The sequence below is a fragment of the Falco cherrug genome, chromosome 7 (assembly GCF_023634085.1).
Source record: "Falco cherrug isolate bFalChe1 chromosome 7, bFalChe1.pri, whole genome shotgun sequence".
Classification (NCBI taxonomy): Eukaryota; Metazoa; Chordata; class Aves; order Falconiformes; family Falconidae; genus Falco; species Falco cherrug.
This window is the reverse complement of record NC_073703.1, coordinates 15,407,599-15,426,318: the sequence shown is the minus strand read 5'-3', so window position 1 is coordinate 15,426,318 and position 18,720 is coordinate 15,407,599. Positions and strand designations below refer to the sequence as shown.

The window sequence follows — 18,720 nt, the reverse complement described above, 5'->3', positions numbered from 1 at the left end:
ACAACGCACATATAAAACCAAAATTCTGAAAAAAGACATCTAGTTTTTACATTACAATGTTGATACACGCTGAGGGGGAAAAAAATAAAAATCAGAAAACACTAAACAAATCCCACTATGCAATCTTGAGATTAACAGAGAAAATGGCTTATTTTATTAAAAACAGTATAACCATTCATTTAAACTGAATGACTAGAGACACTTGGCCTAATTTTCCAAAGGCGCTGAGCATCCAAAGCTTCCACGGTCTACAGGGACCTGCAGGTGCTCAGTGCCTCTAAAAAAAAACAACAAAAATCAGGCAAATTGTCTTTAAAAACCAAACATAGTAAGATTCAGTTAACAAGTATCACAGTATATTAAACACTATACTGTTAAAGGCTGGTGGGATTTAAAAGTTCCTTTTTACAGTTTTTGTAAGCATACAATGTTACTAAAAATGACTTACTAGGATAAGAGAAGCTAAACAGACATAGGAATGTTCCTGAACACAGTTTTAAATTATGCATTGCGATCCAAGCGTACATCAATTTCTCTGCCACTGATTTTTATGCCGTTCATTATCCTACAGGCCTTTTCAGCAGATTCTGGTGAGTCAAATCTGACTGTTCCACAGCCCTTTGATTTTCCATTCTCCATTTTTATTTCTGCAAACATTACATGACCTGAATAAATAAGTTAAACAGCAGTTATTTCAAGTCTTCAGTGCACTAACAACTTAAAGAACTCATCAGAAGTCACAAAAACAACCATTTTAAAATATAATCTAAGGGGACGTATGAAATCAGCACTTTCAGACTGATGGTATATTCACTTATTCAGGGAAGGTGACACAGGTCAAAACAGCAGTGAAGAATCCAAATTAAGATCCACTATTTCAAATCCTTCTTTCACCCTAGCGTAAGATGAAAGTATGCCTGTACTTGACCTCAAACTTGAAACAAAGTGCCCTATAACACTAAGGGCAAGTTTTGTGTTGCATTCTACCGACTGCCAGAAGTGTAACTACCATCAGGTGTTAACTGAATTACAGTTCAATCCAGTCCACCATGTTCACCACAACATTATCAAGCAATCACAACAATCAAGCGATTTTGTAAAGAAGCTGCACGGCAAAATTAAAAGACTTGAAAACAGTAAAGTTACCAGGCTAGGACTGGTGGCAAGTAGCATGTACTATTAAATTCCCCGAAACATTTTCTTGAGATGGGACACTCAACTCATGAGGCAACGTTTTTATCTAGATGTCTTGGTACCTCAGAGAATGTCCAATGCCTGGAAGCTAATGAGTTTTTGTTTATGGTATGTTGTAGCACACCAATTCCAAGCCCCCAGATACCACTAGGAACAATAAACTTTCCCCTAAAATACATAGTTTTTTTATTTTTAAATATCATAGAAGACCAGCCTTTCACTGAAAGAAACTGAACATAGAGACAGTCTTTATATTTCCTTACAATACTGGTGTGAATACAATCTGTTGCTTATATTTGTGCTTATAATTCTTAAAAACAATTCAACATAATTATTACATCTGTTAGTTGCCAAGGAGATCATGAAAAAATAATAATTCTGAACTATCTGAAAGTTGCCCAGGCAGTTAAGACTTAAGAAAAAAAAAAAAAAAAAAAAAAGAGAACCTGTTTTGTTGTATCCTCCAGCTACAAAAACATGTGAACACCTGAAAATTCTTCATAATTGAACTGCAAGTTCTAACGTATATCAAATCTGTAAACAGCTGTATGAAGACTGTCTTAGTATGTTTTGTCTTTTCTGTCTCTCCAAAATAAGAAAAGCCATCCTGTAATTCAGTTAAAGCTTTCCATTCTAAAAGTATGTTTTCAAAACAAAATAATCATATTTCTACATCCAAGTTTCATTTTTCATATACTTCTGTGAAAAAACAGCTTTTCTGAATTAAATCAAAAGAATTATTGGATATTTGTAGCAATCCTTTATCTTATATAAAAAGGGCCTTTATTTCTTAACATAAAGAGGAAGCAGTACAGCCTGCAAATATGCTAATCGGGATCATCTATTTGAATAAAAAACAATCTGCCACTTTGGCAAAATTGCTAACTCTTGATTTGATGCAGCACCACTTCTGGAAGCAATGCATAACCTGGACGGCCCAGGTCCCTGCATGCATTTGTCTAAAAATAAATGCTACATTATATACTCTGTTTTGGCCAGTGGATACATAATACCTGCTTCAAAAAAGAAAAAGCTCAAAGAGTAATTAGTAAGTAGAACGGGTTAAAGGTTTATAGCAGATGTGCGCTCAGAGCCACCAGAGCCCATACTGTACCTTGGGCTCGTGTGTTATGTCATGCCTAAACATTATTTATATAACTCAGGAAAACTGGGGGAAGTAAGAAGGACTAAGCTAGCCAGATTCTTCTTCACGATAAGGCAACAACGTTGTCTTCCTGTCCTTATCTAATAAACACCATATAAAACACAAAGTCGATGAAGCTGAGCAGGGTTAAGATTCATTCATATACATACCACATTGGCTGAATTTCTCCTTTAGCTTCTGCCAGGTCAAGTCAAAAGGAAGCTAGAATAAAAAAGCATTATTGATAACAAAATATTACAAAGAGACAAAGAGCATGTAATCAAACATGCACACAAAATAAGCTCATGTTTCTACGTATTCAGATGCTTACATTTCTCACAAATATCTGGTTGCCTTTAGAGCCTAATCTTTCTCTCATGCCACCTCCTATCGGGCCAGGCACAAATCCTCGATCAATATCAATGTTCCTTTCCAGGCCTCCACCCATAGCTGGTCCCATTCGATCAAAACCAGAACTCATCCGATCCACTCCCATTCCTCCAGCCATACTGTTCATACCACCCATTCCACCACCTACACAGAGGAAGAAAAGGAGGATAAAACAAAAATCTTTTTAGTAATAAACATGCAAGTATTTAAAAAAAATAATTTAAAAAATTATTTTGTGTCAGGAAAATAACTTTAATAAAACTGCTTTAATATAAAACATAGCTTCATACATGCGCAGTGATTTATCTAGTAGCATGGCTAGTATTGGAAGATACAAAGTGTCAGTTCTGAAATAAAAGTAAAAACCAAACTGCACCAAGCTATTAGTCACACTAAGGTAGTAAAACGGTGAACACAAGTAAAGCATTCACATTTAAAGGCTGTCCGGTTTTATTAATAAAATCCTGGTAACCTGTACCAAAAAGAGATCAAGTAAATAACTGCAACAATGTCAAGACACAAATAACTTGACCATATATGCTTGTTCATTTTGCTTCCTGCATTCACATTCAGCTTTACTTAGTGCAGCTGTACCCACACTTAATGACACAATCTTCTAGCGAAAGCGTATTTGGCAGAGAACAGATGCTACTTCAAGTACTGTGAAGAGCATGGACTTTCCTATGACACACACAACGAAATATATTAATGTATATTATATATAAAGATCTAACATCAATGGCATTCAAATATCCTATTATAAACCTGTCTAGATTCATAATTAAAAATTAATGTAAAGCGTAACTATCAAGATCATTCATGAGGGACGTTCTCTTTAAGCCTTATGCCTCTCAAGATTGCCACTAGTGAGATTTTTAGTTTCTCATCTGCTCTAGCCTGAGGAACTCAGACGTTTGCTGTAATACAAAATTAGTACTGGAGCCTTGCACAAAATTAAACTGAGCGATAATCTGAAATTCAAGGCTGATTTTTTATTTCAGTTATGAAAGATTACTGAAGTTCAGCTTCATGAAGTTCACAAAAATAACTGTGCCTATTTGTCTTTTTTCTGGAACGCAAGTTTACTTGAATCACTTCTCCCCCCAAGCCAGAAGTTTAAACCATTTCAAAACGAAGATTCAGGGAAAGACTATTAGCAAGTTTTCCTCTGAACTTTTACCTCAACAAAACAGCTTTAAAGACTATCAGACTTGCAGTCACATGCAACAGAATTCTACTTCTTCCAACACTGGCAAGACACTACACCACAACTAAATTCCCTGATACAATTACACATACACCATATCATTACATTGCCTATGCATTTACATTCTATTGAAACAAGTTAACCTACTCATTCCAGATCTTACTGGGCCCATGCTAGGCGCTCCCATTCCTCCTGCAAAAACACCAATCATTGCACCACCTAAACAGGAAAAAAAATAACAAAGTGATATATGCTGAAACCACCAGTTAGTGACAACAAAGCACACGCTGAGCTCAACGTTACCCGGCAATTCTTTTCTACAGAACACTTGAAACTGTGCCTTTATTATTTAAATTAAATAGGAAAGTTCCTCCTTCTCTATTATAGGATTTAAGCTACTCTTACTTATTTCTAGCTTTTCTCCCCCTCTGACAGTCTGTCAGCAGCACATATATCTTAAAACTAAATGAGCCATTTCCCACATTGGGAAGAACAGCCTCCAAACTGAAGGGTTCATCTTATTTGAACTTCATAGTACAGAAATGACCTAGTTTCTCCCATTTTTAGGAAACCAGTGCAAAAGTGAGAAGCAGCTCTCCCAATGTCTTTACTGCAGATGAAGATGAATTGATGGAATTTAGTGGGGAGAAAGGAGAAAGAAAGGGGATCAATGCTTAACAAAAGCTGTTTGCAGAACTGTGGAATCTCCAGAATGGTATCAGAGACTGATTCTAGAGTGAGGTAAAAATAGTTCTTTTCATTGAAGTGCTAATATTCAGGAAAATAATCCCAAGGGAGCTTCTAGAATTGTAGAAACTCAAAAGAACTACATTCCTGTCACTGCAGAACAGAGTGCAACTGTCAGCTGCATTTTTCTTGCTTGATTTTCACACCTAGAAGAAACAGCTCAGTTTTTACTTATGGGAAAACAGATCTGTAACTGTCATCTTTTGGCTAGATACCATCATTTTAGTATCTAAAAAAGGTCATCCTGAGTCTTCCATTAGATTTGTTTTCTCCACACGGTTCAAAACAGCAACAATTGCTCCCTGCCAGTCTCTTGTGGGAAATATTTGTCTCCAGACAACATGCTGTCATAGCTATACCAAGACCTCAAAAAATATGGACTAGCCTGTTTAAAAAAAACTACCCTCTTTCAACACCAGCAGGATTACTCCCAGTGCTTCAGCCAATGGTTTGCATATGACGATGATCTTATTACTTGTTCATTAGGCCAGAGACGGTCTTGCAATGAAACACCAAGTCAAATTTTGAGACTTCTGTCAACATGACTGGGTTTTGCCCTTAAAAAGAATTGTAAAGAACAAAAATTGCTGGTTTTCCAGAGCTAGAAAACCTTAGTTGTTTGCTACACCTGCTCTTTCAAAGAGAAGAAAAACGAAAGTCTCTCCAACAGTCTAAGATGCACTTCAAAAAAAACCCAAAAAACAACCTGAAAGCTCAAATAATCCTAATCAGCAAGATTTCAGCTGTTTGTGACCTTAGAGACATCCTTTACCTGTAGTTTCCCCCCACTGGCTTTTCACCAATGAAAAATTATATACTCAGAGATGCTCTATGACACAACCTTTGATTTTTTGGATACTTCAAAATTTTGGCTATTCAAACAGCAACTCCAATGATTCTGTTGCAAATCAAACATCCTCATTTTCACTAATTGATGCCATAGCCCAATCAAAGACTGTCTTTAAGTTGCCCTCATTGAAACTGGCAGGATACTAACGCAAAACGCACTCACAGCATTTAAGATGCCATTAACATAAATATAGCAACAGGAGTACACTAGGGTCTTCCCTGATTAAATATGTTATCTATTAACTATTGTATTTGTAAAACCCTACAATTTCCTTCCATTATTTAAGGAAAAGCTGGGAAACTCTTATCTTGGTTCTCAGAATAGTATTTAGATGTCAAGATTGCTGATTGGTTTTAAGTTGAAGCTTGCTGGATCTACTGAATGAATGACTCCCACATCAGTTTCTCACAGTGGCCACATCATTCATTTCAAAACCAATGTGTGTTACCAGAAGACTTGGAAGTCTACTGCTTGCATGAACATTTATAACTGAAGTGGCTTTGGATTTTCCCTTAAGAAACAGATTTTATCCTATGTTGCAAGTAGACAGTTACAGTGAAGGAGGGGGAAGGAAACCTGTCTCCTATACTGCATTCATCCAGGTAAAAGTATAGTAACAAAGGGCAAGAACTGTTGGCACTCCCAGGTCTCTTAAGAGAGAAAAGTATCTTGTTTGAGGGAACCCAAAAGTAACAAGATGAACTCTGCCAACAAGACATGACCTATAAACAAAACAAAGTGGCTCAGTTACAGGAAAGGCCAATAAACCCCATTCCGAGCTGCTTGAGCTCAGAAAGCAGGAAGAAAACGGAGGGCACCAAAATTCACTGTTCCCATGCAATGCTACCTTATTTGCCGTAAAAACAATTTTCCAGCATGCATTTGCAAAAGCAGGCTCCTGGAAGTTACAAAGGTGGTACATGGGCAGCTTCTTCACAATTACCAGAAGTGTATACTTTAATACCCAAAAGACTCAATACCTCACAAAGTTAACAGTATGAAGCCAAATGCATTTCTTAAGTTGTTATTTTTGGATATATTTTACAGACTGGAAAAAGCCCCACACTTTAACCTCCACTCTAAGCAACAACTATAATAAATACTCAGATTACATCCTTATAGTAATGACCGGGGGAGAAGGAACAGACGAAGATGACCCAGTGAAACCAAGTTTCTTCTTCTAGTAAAACTCGCCCAGTATGTTGCAATTTGCCACAGGAAATTTAACAGTTACCATACCCATCCTTCCAAAAGAATCTCCAAACCCACGGTTCAATGCCATGTCACTACGACCAAATTCTCGGTCCATATTTCCTCCCATTCCACCACGGAACATTTCTGTAGGGAACAAAGCAAAAAAAACCACCAGAAATATTCTGTTAACATATATCTAAGCTGGTGTTTATACAACACTCGTTTCACAGCTGGTTGGTTAAATAGAAGTGGGTTTAAGGCACAAGTCAGAGGCGCCTACTAAATGCTTAACTCCCACACCAGCTCCTATGCCTCTACTCATGCCACTGACTGTATTTCCCTTGAACTCATCTACATCACCCATCCCAAAAGAAAGGGCTTTTAATCAATATTAGCAAACTACTAAGTGTACAGGAACAATGTTCACCTACCTCCCATTCGGCTGACTCCAAATCCTCCCATGTTAGGCATTCCTTCAATTCCACGAAATCCAGCAAGTCCTGTAAAATAAGGAAGGGTGCTTTCTATACAATATTAAAAAAATACTTAATGCAAAGAACTTGACTATACGTACCACCTCCCATTCTATTCATTCCACCAAATCCTGGACCGTCTATTCCCATACCTTTAGAACAAAAAGACGAACACTTTAGAAGACAGGTAAGATCTTAATTGATTTAAAAAAACGCAGAGGCAGTTAACATCTCAAAAGAACACTACACAAGGCTTGCTTTGTCAAGAGTATGTCATTCTTCCAAACACAGAAATGATAATGTTAAACTTAAAGCTCTGTAAAAGTCAAAATTTAAGATCACAGATTTACCTCCTGGACCCACGGTCCCCATTCCACCACCCATGCTCAACTGTGTTGCACTGATGGGCTGTCCACCTGGTCCGAGTCCCATACCAATGCCACCAAGACCACCTTGAAAACAAAAACAAGTAACACAAGAAAAAGATTTTCCTCTGTATCATAGAGACCACAGTAAGCAAAAGTACTAACAAACAAACTACAAACAAAAAGACTGTATCAACATATATTAAGTGCAAGGAGGAGAAACAGTGTGAACTCACGAGGTAATTGTGAAGTTTTGCTGTCTGCAACACGGAAATCTTCATGAGGAATCGATTTGTCATCCTGATAAAAAAACCAAGGATGTCATAATATGATCCTTTCAATGTTTTGAAAGAGACATGTAAGGTAGAAAGTAAGCAACTTACCATTTTAACATGCATGGGTCTATCAAACAGGAATTGTCCATTGAACATAGCTGAAGAAATTCAAGTCAAGAAATCAACTACAGAAGACAATTTAACTATTTTAGAAGATTCACTGTAATAACTTATTTTATTTCTGTACCATTTTTAGGAGTCTTACCTTTCCTTAGTTAATCTTTAGAATGCCAATTCAAAGGCCAGCAGAAACTATGCAAGCTGTTATGTATATAAAAGCCAGTTTCACACATCACATTCCCACATATTTTAATCTTGTTCAACATTATCAGAAACACCTTTTTAGACTCCAGCAGTAAATTCAGTCACTAACAAAAACATATATGCACAGTATTACACTCTAGTCCCTACATACTAGTTACAAGGCAAGTAAGTACCATTTGCAAAACGACGCTATCAGAAGCTATTAAAGACTAATCCGTATTTGACCAGCTATTTTTTAAAACCAAGGATACATATTGCTTGAACAGCTTCAATCGCTTGTTCAAAGGTAACTGTTCCCATTCCTCGACTCTTGCCATCTTTATCTTCTTTGATGTCTGCACGCTTCACAGTTCCAGCAATGCTGAATACCTCCTTCAGTTTCTTCCACCCAACTTTAAAGTCAAGCTTACACACAGAAATACATTAGTGACTTCAGAGCATGTTTCTGTTCTGCCAGTACATTTGGAAGAGATTTTCTGCATTGTTGTAACCCTTCAGCTTCACAAAATGCTTGATATATGTAAATAGCCGGGATTTTCTAATATAGACACACTGCAATCAAGTCAAAAAATGTCAACTAAAAGCAACAATTTACACTACATGCACATATTTTACTTTAATTAGCATATTAACATTCAGAAATGGATTGGTTCTTGTCAAGAGCAGCTGTACTCCCGTAAGTCCTCTTGCAGCCATAGTTCTTTTGTGCAAATAAAGAACTTTAAAAGTTCCAATATAACAGTTTGTTAGTCTAAAGTAACTAGCAAGATAAACTGAAGCATACATTTAATTAAAAAAAAATGCAACCATAAATTTATAGTGGAAAGATGTATAAAATATTTTTTCAAATCAACAGATGACTGTGCAATAATTAAAAGTGTATGTCAGCCTCAAGAGTTTAACTTATCTTTCATGTCCATAAGCTGTATACATAGCCAACATTTTTAGCTTAATACACTAATTGTGAACTAATTTCCCATTTCCTCTTTATATGAAACCTGAACTATGCATGAACATAAGATGGTTTCTAGAGATCAAATATTACAGTTATAAAAAAAAAATTAAACTTACATTAGCAACAAAAATAGTGGACCCAAGCCTGCCTGCCTGCAAGTTGTTGATAACCTCAGGAGGAATGTTTGGATTATTGAGAATAGAAGGTGGCAAATTCATTATTCCAGGTGCCACATCGGGTCCATGTCCTCCTGGAAACTGTCCTCCTACACGCTGTAATGCCCTACGAGCATGTTCACCTTCAGGATCCTGAAAGATGGGCAAAAATAAAGCCAACTTAATCATCAACAAAAGGACTGGCAACAAACAAAAAAGTACGATTTGAAATTCTACATAAACCCATCAAAATTATCAACTAATATCCTTGTCCATGTCAGAGGGATCAAGAACTGAATGAGCATGGAGACCTAATTCCCTCACCTCTAGAGGTGGGTCCTTTCAGATGAGGGTTGAGGCATATTGGCAAAGCACTTGTTGAGGAAGCGTGCACTGCCACTTCACATGCTGTACCTAGCCTATGGACAAGTAGAAAAGATTTCAATCTAAAGGACTGTCAGTCTAGCACCTTCTTCCAAGAACTGAATTAATTTAATTAGGTTGTTGGGTTGGTTTTTTTTATTTAATAATACTATTATTGAAGTTGTAACAGGACAAAAAGAACGGCATCAGACACCATCATATACTACAACACTACAACAGAAATGTTGACATTAATTTCACTTTCCAGTCAGCACAAGTTCTCTACTTCCAGCCCCATTTTTGCACATATGTAGTGGTAGTCTGATACTCAGCTCATTCTGTGCCATATTTTGAAGCAGGTAAGCAATGTAAACATAGAATCATTTAGGCTGAGAAAGACTTAATGACATTAAAGTAAGAATATGAAGTTGTTTTAAAGAAAAACAGATTATTTTGACTTTAGGACACACTTTTTGTCAGTTCACTCGGCATAGTACCAAGGCCAACAGGACTTTAGCCCGCGAAGAAAATGTCATTAAAAAATTAAACTGGAAATTACACAGCTAAGATGTTCAAAACACTGTACTGCCATCTCTGTAGTTCTAGTATCTTCACTATTTCAAGTTAAAAGCAGTAGCAATAACCATACCTCTTTAATATTCAGGGGTCTTCCACTAAGATCATATTTGTTCATAGTTTCTAATGCTTTCTTAACAAATTCTTCATCTTTGAATTCAACCACACTTAGAGAGAACAAAACATTTAGAGTATTAAAATAAAGTTTACAATGTTAAAATTAACAGAATGTTTGTATAGTCGTAAGATTCAACACACATAGAAAAAGAAACTTACCCACAACCCTACATCCATGATTCGTGATCATATGTAAAGAGAAAAAAAAAAGCAGTCAGTCAGCACATATAATAGAACATTTAAGATTCCAGTTAAAGATCCCAGCTCACTGTTAAATAACTATTGAAGTTATTTGCAGCTTCAAAATCCATAATACATGCTCTTTACTGGTAGCCAATCTGAATTTCTCCTACTTTCTCAACATACATACCTTTCAAATGCAAGAGAATACATTATCTTATATTCTCTTTGAGCCAAACCAGAATTGGAAAAATGCCACACAGATCCATGTACGGACAATTGGGGAGAGGAGGTGGAGGGGAAAGGGTGGAAAGAAAATAACTCAAAAACTTAACCAAAAACCAATCAAGACACTCAGTGTGTCATTAAAAGCTGTCCAGTGACTACAAAATTCACATCTACCTACATCAAGTATACCAGTACGATGAACAAGGAGTCTGCATACCTCTTCAGTATTACTAGCATAATTGAGAAATTACTTGGTAAGAAAATAACCTTATTGACTGCACCAGAATCCTCCTAATAAAGCAAAGAGTTGAGGATTGCTTTAAGCAAAGCAAAGCTGACAGCATGTTTTAGTTTTAACAAGCATTAAAGAAAGTCATTTACAACAATGGATACAACCTCAGTTAAGACCAAAACCTGCATTGCTGGTGTTCTCGCTGCAGGTTTGGACCTACTATTGGTCAAACTTTTGACTATTTTTAAGAAGACAAAAGAGCTTTAACAATCTTCACTCTTAGTGCCTCATTGCTGGCACTCTGTTGGCTACCAACCATCTCCATCCATTTAGTTTTAAGAAAGCAAATAACATTAATCCAGTGTTTAGAGTACCAACCCTGCAAAGCTGTCAAATCAGGCACTTCAAACAGTATATTCTTTGCTAACATTTTATACTCATTGGCCCCAAGAAGAGAATACTACACTAACAAAATTTAAATAAGATCAGTGATTTATTGAAGGTCCTTCATATGAAACAGATTCGTACCAAAACAAAGATGTTGGCTAACAAGAAGAATTAAGTAAATGCCATTTGTTAACATTTACAGAAGTATTTTGTCCTTTACAGCCAGCTAGCGTGAGTTGCATCAAAGTGTCAGACTACTTCTAATACAGAATCCTCAAGGCTACCTTGATGAAAATCAGTGTAAAAATGAAACTTACTTCCCAATAACTGGTACAGGTATTATACAAAAATAAAACTGCTGAGGAACTTTTAAACCTCTAGCAGATTGTTGCCCACGGCACTTACCCTTGATTTTCCTTCAGCATCCTTAAACAGCTCCACGTATGTAACCTCACCAACTACATAAGACATACAAAGGGAAAATACCAAGAGACAATGCATTTAACACCAGTATCTTTCTTTACTGTGCCCCTGTGCACAACTCTACAGAGAAGCACCTATTATTCACCAACAATCAAAACCAGACCAGCGTACCTCCTGTCAATGGCTATATAAAATTTAGCTAATTTTCAGAAATATGCAGCAGCCACATTCTCAAAAAGCTAAGAACAAACAACTATATTTAACCTAATTCATACTACAAATCATGTTTTGGCCAGTATGATATAGTTGGTGAACAAATTCAGATATACACAGTCCCTTAACCTAACAAATGAAACGTCAACGTTCACTGGAGAGTGTTAAATTTATCATCCTACTCACAACACCTGTTTTAAGGTGACTTTCTACCTGAATGTCTTCAATCATACGTTTGCCTTCAATAATAACCAAATTTACACATCAAATATTTCACAGCAAGCCACTCACTTTCTAAGTAGGAAGTTTCAGTAAATAAACCAATCAAATAGTCACGTCACCTTACAACAGATAAACCAGCAGTTACAGAAGGGGGGTTTTGGCATTTTTCACAGCCTAAAAGCCAAGTGTGCTTTGCATTACTTTTGAAGAATCATTTTTTCAAGGAAAACACAGAACTAACTTTTTACAGAATTCATGTATTAGTATTATTTTACCCTAAACTCAAAAGAAAATGTTTAGGGTTTTAAGATTACTCTAGCAGAACTGCAACTATAATAACAAGCTTTTAATACAAATCTCCAGACAAACAGTCATGGCAGTAGTGACAATGCAGACAAAGTTAATACCACAGCCAGATTCCACCAAAGAAATACAAAACAACTTTTGAAAGACATCCTTTATTATTCATGTTAACACACTAAATGTGTTGCTTAAATACAATAGCCCTTAAAAGAAAAAAAAAATCTACGAAGACTACAACTAGACGAAACACAATCTCTTTAAGAAGTCATGAGGTCATGCATATACTCTCTACTGTCACACTAGAATGGCAGAAGATTGCAAGCACTTCATTTACCCATTCTACCCTGCAATGCAATTGTCTCAGATGAAAGAGGGGGAAGGGAGATAGATGTACCAAGTAAAGGCCAAAAAAAAAAAAAAAAAAGTCATCAAATCAAATCTGTGTGGCTCAAAGGACATACACATTGCATTTAAGTTCTACCCCTTTCTCCGTGAAGTATATTATAAAGAATAAGTTACCTTTCTCTCTCATAAGATCTTTAATAGCTTGCCATTTCATGTCATATGGGATGTTGCTAATAAAAACTCTATTACGATTAATAGTCTTCTTCTCTCCAGTGCCTGCATTCTTGTCCTTTGAATAGGGATGGAATCTATTCTTGTTTCCAAGAGAAGGGATTGCCTTCGGTTTTGCAATGTACTTCTCTTTCACAGGTGCTTTCTCTTCTTTTGCCGTCTCATCATTATCCCTACATTAAAAAAAAAAAAAGGCCAAACAAAATTAGTCTTGTGTTGGATCAGTAGAGTGTCACACACCCTATACATATATATATGTATGTGTGTGTGTGTGTATAACTCCTATGCTATTAGAACTTCCAGGATGTTAAACACTGCTTTTCAAATAAGGAAAAATAAATTCATGTTACCAGTCTAATTTCAAAAACTTTTGCTTTATCTAGAACAAAAAATAATGTTATAGTATATCTACTCACTACTCTAAGTAAAGAAAGTACATCTTTCCACTTCAGTTACATCTCATTTCCATTATGTTTGTCAAGATTCAGCAAGACGGTACTATGAAACTACAAATATCAAATGACTCAGCTGAAAAATAAGCTACAGCACCCATGCTTTGGTGCTTCAATAATTTTCACATCAGACTTGGCTAATTCAGATGACATTCACCACAGAAGTGAGAGTTGAAACAGCCTAACTAACAGCTTGGTATACTTCATTCAATGTAATAGTAGTAAGACATAAAAAGTTTAATAGGTTGTAAATCAAATTACATCTTATTCACCACACAAATAATTTTTATTTACAATTTGTGCCAGTCTGCTTTTAGACAAAAATTAAAATTCAATTAAGAACAAAAAATGCTCCTTCACTTTCACTGCTTAATGCTACTGGAATTTGAAAACCTGCTAAATGCATAAGAAATAGCTGTATTAAGGTATGCTCTCCATCTAAGACTAACTAAGTCACCAGGTATTATCCACTAGAAGCAACAACATAATAGACTTTGGCCCTCAGTCTTTCAAAAATTTAGCAGCAGCAGCAGCTGTTCTCTTTTAAAAATCTTTTTATTTTTAGATGAAAATGCAGGAAAATTCGCTTCCCCTAAAGCAGCCCCAATCTCAACTTTGAAAAACCTAGACACTTTGAAGATAATGAGATGAAATAGCAAGAACTCTTTAGCACTCTTGAAAGTGTTACTATCACGAGGTGATTTAGCATGCTAACAGAGAACCAAGGTGCCTGAATTGTTAGTTTAAAAAAGTGAACTGCTGAACTGAAAGAATTCAGTGATAAACCCACACAAACATGATCCATTTACAGGTGCTACTTAAGAGATATACATCAATGTCCAGTTCACATCTCACCACAGCTAATGAGAAACTGTACTGGGTCTGGCTGAGCCCCACAGCAGCCCTTGTAGCCCTGTGCTTTGTGTTGGTAGCCAGAAAGGTGGTGGGAACACACCAGTGTGTTGCTGCTGCTGAGCAGCGCTGGCCCAGCACCAAGGCTGCCTCTCCAGCATTCCCACCACCACCCCCACACAGTCTGGGGGTGGACAGGATCTTGGGAGGGGACACAGCCAGGACAGCTGACCCACGCTGACCAAGGGGATATTCCATTCCACATGATGTCTGCTCAGACATAAAAGCTAAAAGAAAGGAGAAGGAAGGGGGGCCATTCATTATTTACTATGTTTGTCTTTGAGAGCAACTGCTACACATACTGAAGCCCTGCTTCCCGGAAAGTGGGTGGACGTTGCCTGCTGATGAGAAGTAGAGAATAACATCATCTGTTTTCCTTCATTTCTGCTTGCACAGCTTTTGCTATTGCTTCACTAAACTGTCTTTATCTTGACCCACAAGTCCGGGGAGTTTTCCCCATCTTATTTTCTCCCCCTGCCCCATTCTGCTGAGGAAGCGAGTGATAGAGGCTTGGTGGGCACGTGATGTCCAGTCAAGGTCAACCCACCACAGAAATTTTAAAAGTACTTTTACACCAATGTTTATTTTCACATTAGCCACCAAAGTTAGATCAATTACAAGGAAATGTCCTGCAGGACTGTCAAAAGTGATCGACTGTGAACCCACCTTCTTAAATTACATCACTGTCTTTACAATTTTTCCCACATTTCAGAAGGCTTAGTTTTTATCTCATTTTGACAGGTTGAAAGGTTTCTGGTGTAAAATTAGCCAAAACAGGCATTTCAGTTTTATAACCACAATGTATGGCAAGATCACCAATTTTGATTGCAATGAGTATTTTCAGCTCTCTGCAGTTATTAACAAAGCAGTAAATGACACATAAATGGCACTCAAAAGCACATACAAATTGCCTTTCATGAAGCTGAAGATATTACTACTAAAGCTTGGGCACTTTTCAGGGAGGAATAAATTCAAATACATCCATACTTCTCCCACGACTTTTTCCCCAATTTTAAAGTACTCCTATGATATGAACTTCACAGTCCTTGCATTTACTAGTGGATTAAGAAAGGATTAGCAACGGAGAAATGCATGGACACTCCTCTGGGCTAAATATTTGTAAAATTTAAAATGAAGTCAGCAACAAGTTATCTGGTTCAAGCATCCTCCAGCTTCCCTCTGCATCATTCCTCTGCCACACCATCCTGTCTGTTGTGGCAGTACAATTCCTGTGTGGCTGTGTAATGAAGTGAAATGGAGGGAACAATGCAGGGAACTGGAGGGAGCCAGAGGGAGAGGAGAGGGAAAGAGCAGAGTATCAGGTTTTCCTGTCAGTTCAGCTCCTTCCAATCCAGTCCCATTTGTGAATGCAAAACTCCTGCCCAATGAGATTCCTAGCAAAATCTGAGTTCTTCCTTAAGTTTTAGGATTAAAGCAATGGATTCTCTCTAGCCTTTTAAGCTCTTTCCTGCTTAAAGGATTATGAAACAGCCCCTGGGTGCTCAGTGTGGTGCATAGGAAGAGCCAGGTCTCCACATACAGAATCCAGAGGCTGTACAAGACCTGGCTGTACAAACCAGTAGAGACCACAGAAGATGTGAGCATAAACACTTACATCTGGGAAACAAGAACACACTTCACCTAGGTCTGAGGATCACAGTCAGTCTCCTAAAAATACAGGATTAATTAAAATAAATAATCCTTCTTGCAAAACTCTCATATGAGTCAAAACCAACGCAAGCCAGCGAACAAGCTGGAGGCAGAGATCCTTCTGTGGATGTAGCTCCTACCCTTCTCCTTGAATATTAAAAAATAATTTTAATCAAATAACACATTCAAAGCGATGTCACATTAGTCACCTATAGACTACAGGGAAGACAGTCTCAGAAACCGTGAGTGGACATTTTCTTGGGGGAAAAACAACAGTGATTTCTACCCTTTACCTTCTGTATGAACTAATCATTTTATATGTTTAATTAACATTAGCCTGTGAAAACACTAGCAGATTTCTAGGGTTGAAAGAGACATGCCTACATTAATTTCTTTTTAAAAAGCATGTCCTCCATTGATTAGAAAGAGCAATTTTTACCTTTTGAAAAGTAACACCTTTGAACTTCCATAAAGTTTTGGAAACAAAAGACAAGGTTTCCATATACAAAACTAGAAGCCTAAAAAATAATAAGCACAAGATAAATCAACATGAAAGCCCTAAAATCTGGGGTTTTTTTAAAAACAGATTTCTACTCCTCTGCTCACAAGTGTCCATACAAATCGTAAGATCAGCAGAGATAGAAACGCAAGAAGTCCACGACACAACTCCAAAGCACACAGCTGAGTTTAGCTTTGTTACAACAGTTCCACAGCTCAGTACCATAAACTTAGGGAACTGTGCAAGTTGAGACCAGGACTCCCCTCCAATTTAATGTGAGTGCTAAGCAAACATGGTTACTGAAATACTTTTTTAAAAATATTATATTTCACCTACACACTGACAGCTAAATCCGTTGTACATATGTTTTGGGGAAGACTGGAAACTACATATGAAAGAATAAGATTTGTAACTGTTACCAAGAACTCTGCATTATTTTCAAACTTCAAGCTGTAATGTCTACCACCCAGAATGACTGGGATTTTTCATTTGCTTGTGGTTGGTTTTGGAGGGAAAAGAACAAAATCACTGACAGTAGAAGGGATACAGCGAAATTAAGTCATTATTTTAACAGTAGCAACCCCAAAAGGCAATAAAAAGTTATATGCCTCAAAGGTGCAAAAGGGTTGCAATCTCCCTGCGAAAACTCAATTATAATTTGCATAGTTTGGAAGCTGAGGGCCAGGCTCAGGGAAAGAAAAATAAATTGCTGTTTCATGGTAATGTGAAATTTATAAATTGTAAGCTATTTGAATTTCACAGCAAGTCAAGTAAAGGCAGGAAGTACGCCTTTATTCCTCCACCTTTATACTGAACTTGATCTCATGTGCATTTTTTAGTTTTTTTTTTTTTCTTTAAACACAACAGCACCGGACGGGGGCTGCTTAGTCAAAACTTCACAGATCTCAGCAGCTTTGATGTACTGCAACAGTAAGTCTACCATAAGTGTATTTTTCCTCTAAGTCTGAAACGACATTGGAAGCAATATTGAAATTCCAGTGCTACAAGGCCAAAACCTAGTCTGTGTGAAGAGCGATAACCCTTGAAGCCTGACATCAAGAACGACCAAACACAGAAAAAAGTTATTTGCAGTGTTGTTCTAGAGCTGGTATTTCTTGCTCCCCTTCCCTACGTTCCTCTCAGACCTGCTAGGTAAGGCACAGTCTGCACATTCCACGTAGGATAATGCTACAATTCAGAAGAAAAGTTTGCACACATATGCAGGCTTTTTGCTTGATTTTAAAGAGTCGCTCACTACAGCGCTGCCTCACCGTTCCCGCGATTAGTCCAACGGCTTTACAAAACATACCCGACGGTAAGCAGCGGCACCGTCACCCCGGCCAGCCGCGGCGTAGGCCACACCGGCCCCGCGCCCTGCGAGGCGGCCTGAGCAGCGCCCCTCAGCCCGGGCCCCCCGCCCGCAGCCGCCCTGCCCTCAGCGGCCGCCACTCCACCGAGAACGTCCGCCTTCCCCCGCGGCCGGGCCACGGCCCGCTCCGTGCGCCCGCCGGGAGCTGCCCGAGGCCGGGGCTGTCTCCCCCGCCACCCCCCGCGGCGGCTCCGCGCTCAGGCCGCGGCCGCCCCGTCCCCCGGCGGGGGAGGAGCCCGGCGGGGCGTGAGGGAGGAGAGGGCCGGCCGCCTTCCCCCACCGCGGCCTAGGCGGGCCCCCCGCGCCCCCCGCGCCCCCGCACCGCCCCCCGGCCCCGCACACACATTTTGACGCCATTAGCGCTGCCCCCGCCGCTCTCGGCTGCTGCCGCTGTCGCTGCTGCCGCCGCCTCCTGATCCTGTGGCGGCTGTTGTAGCGGCTGTTGTTGCGGCGGCGGCTGTTGCTGCTGCTGCTGTTGTTGTGGCGGCGGCGGCGGCGGGTTGGCGGGGGCGGCCTCCTCCACTCCGCACTGCGGCGCGGCGGCCGCAGCCTCCGGCTTGTCGTTCTCCGCCATTTCGTCGCCGGGCCGCGGCCCCGCTACCGCTGGGTTTGAAAAGAGGCCCGGAGCGCCTCGGCCTCGCCGCGCCGGGCCGGCCCAAGTCTCGCGAGAACGGGGCTTGCGGCGGGCGGGGAGGGGGCGCGCGAGGCGGCTTTATGCGTTGCCATGGCGACGCTCGGTGGGCTG

At 38.9% G+C, this 18,720-nt stretch overlaps 1 protein-coding gene across 1 annotated transcript; it reads right to left on the bottom strand.

The window, feature by feature from the left end:
• Positions 1 to 131: 131 nt before the first annotated feature.
• MYEF2 (myelin expression factor 2) lies at positions 132 to 18,640 on the bottom strand. The gene is made up of 17 exons (XM_055717347.1): positions 18,320 to 18,640; positions 13,037 to 13,266; positions 11,762 to 11,814; positions 10,489 to 10,496; positions 10,286 to 10,379; positions 9,235 to 9,426; positions 8,415 to 8,568; positions 7,948 to 7,997; positions 7,801 to 7,864; positions 7,550 to 7,651; positions 7,301 to 7,351; positions 7,158 to 7,226; positions 6,772 to 6,870; positions 4,083 to 4,154; positions 2,670 to 2,872; positions 2,509 to 2,560; positions 132 to 665 (listed from the first exon to the last, which is right to left on the bottom strand). Exons 1-17 carry the CDS (start codon positions 18,547 to 18,549, stop codon positions 502 to 504), a joined length of 1,887 nt encoding a protein of 628 aa, XP_055573322.1. The 5' UTR covers positions 18,550 to 18,640; the 3' UTR covers positions 132 to 501.
• Positions 18,641 to 18,720: the final 80 nt, after the last annotated feature.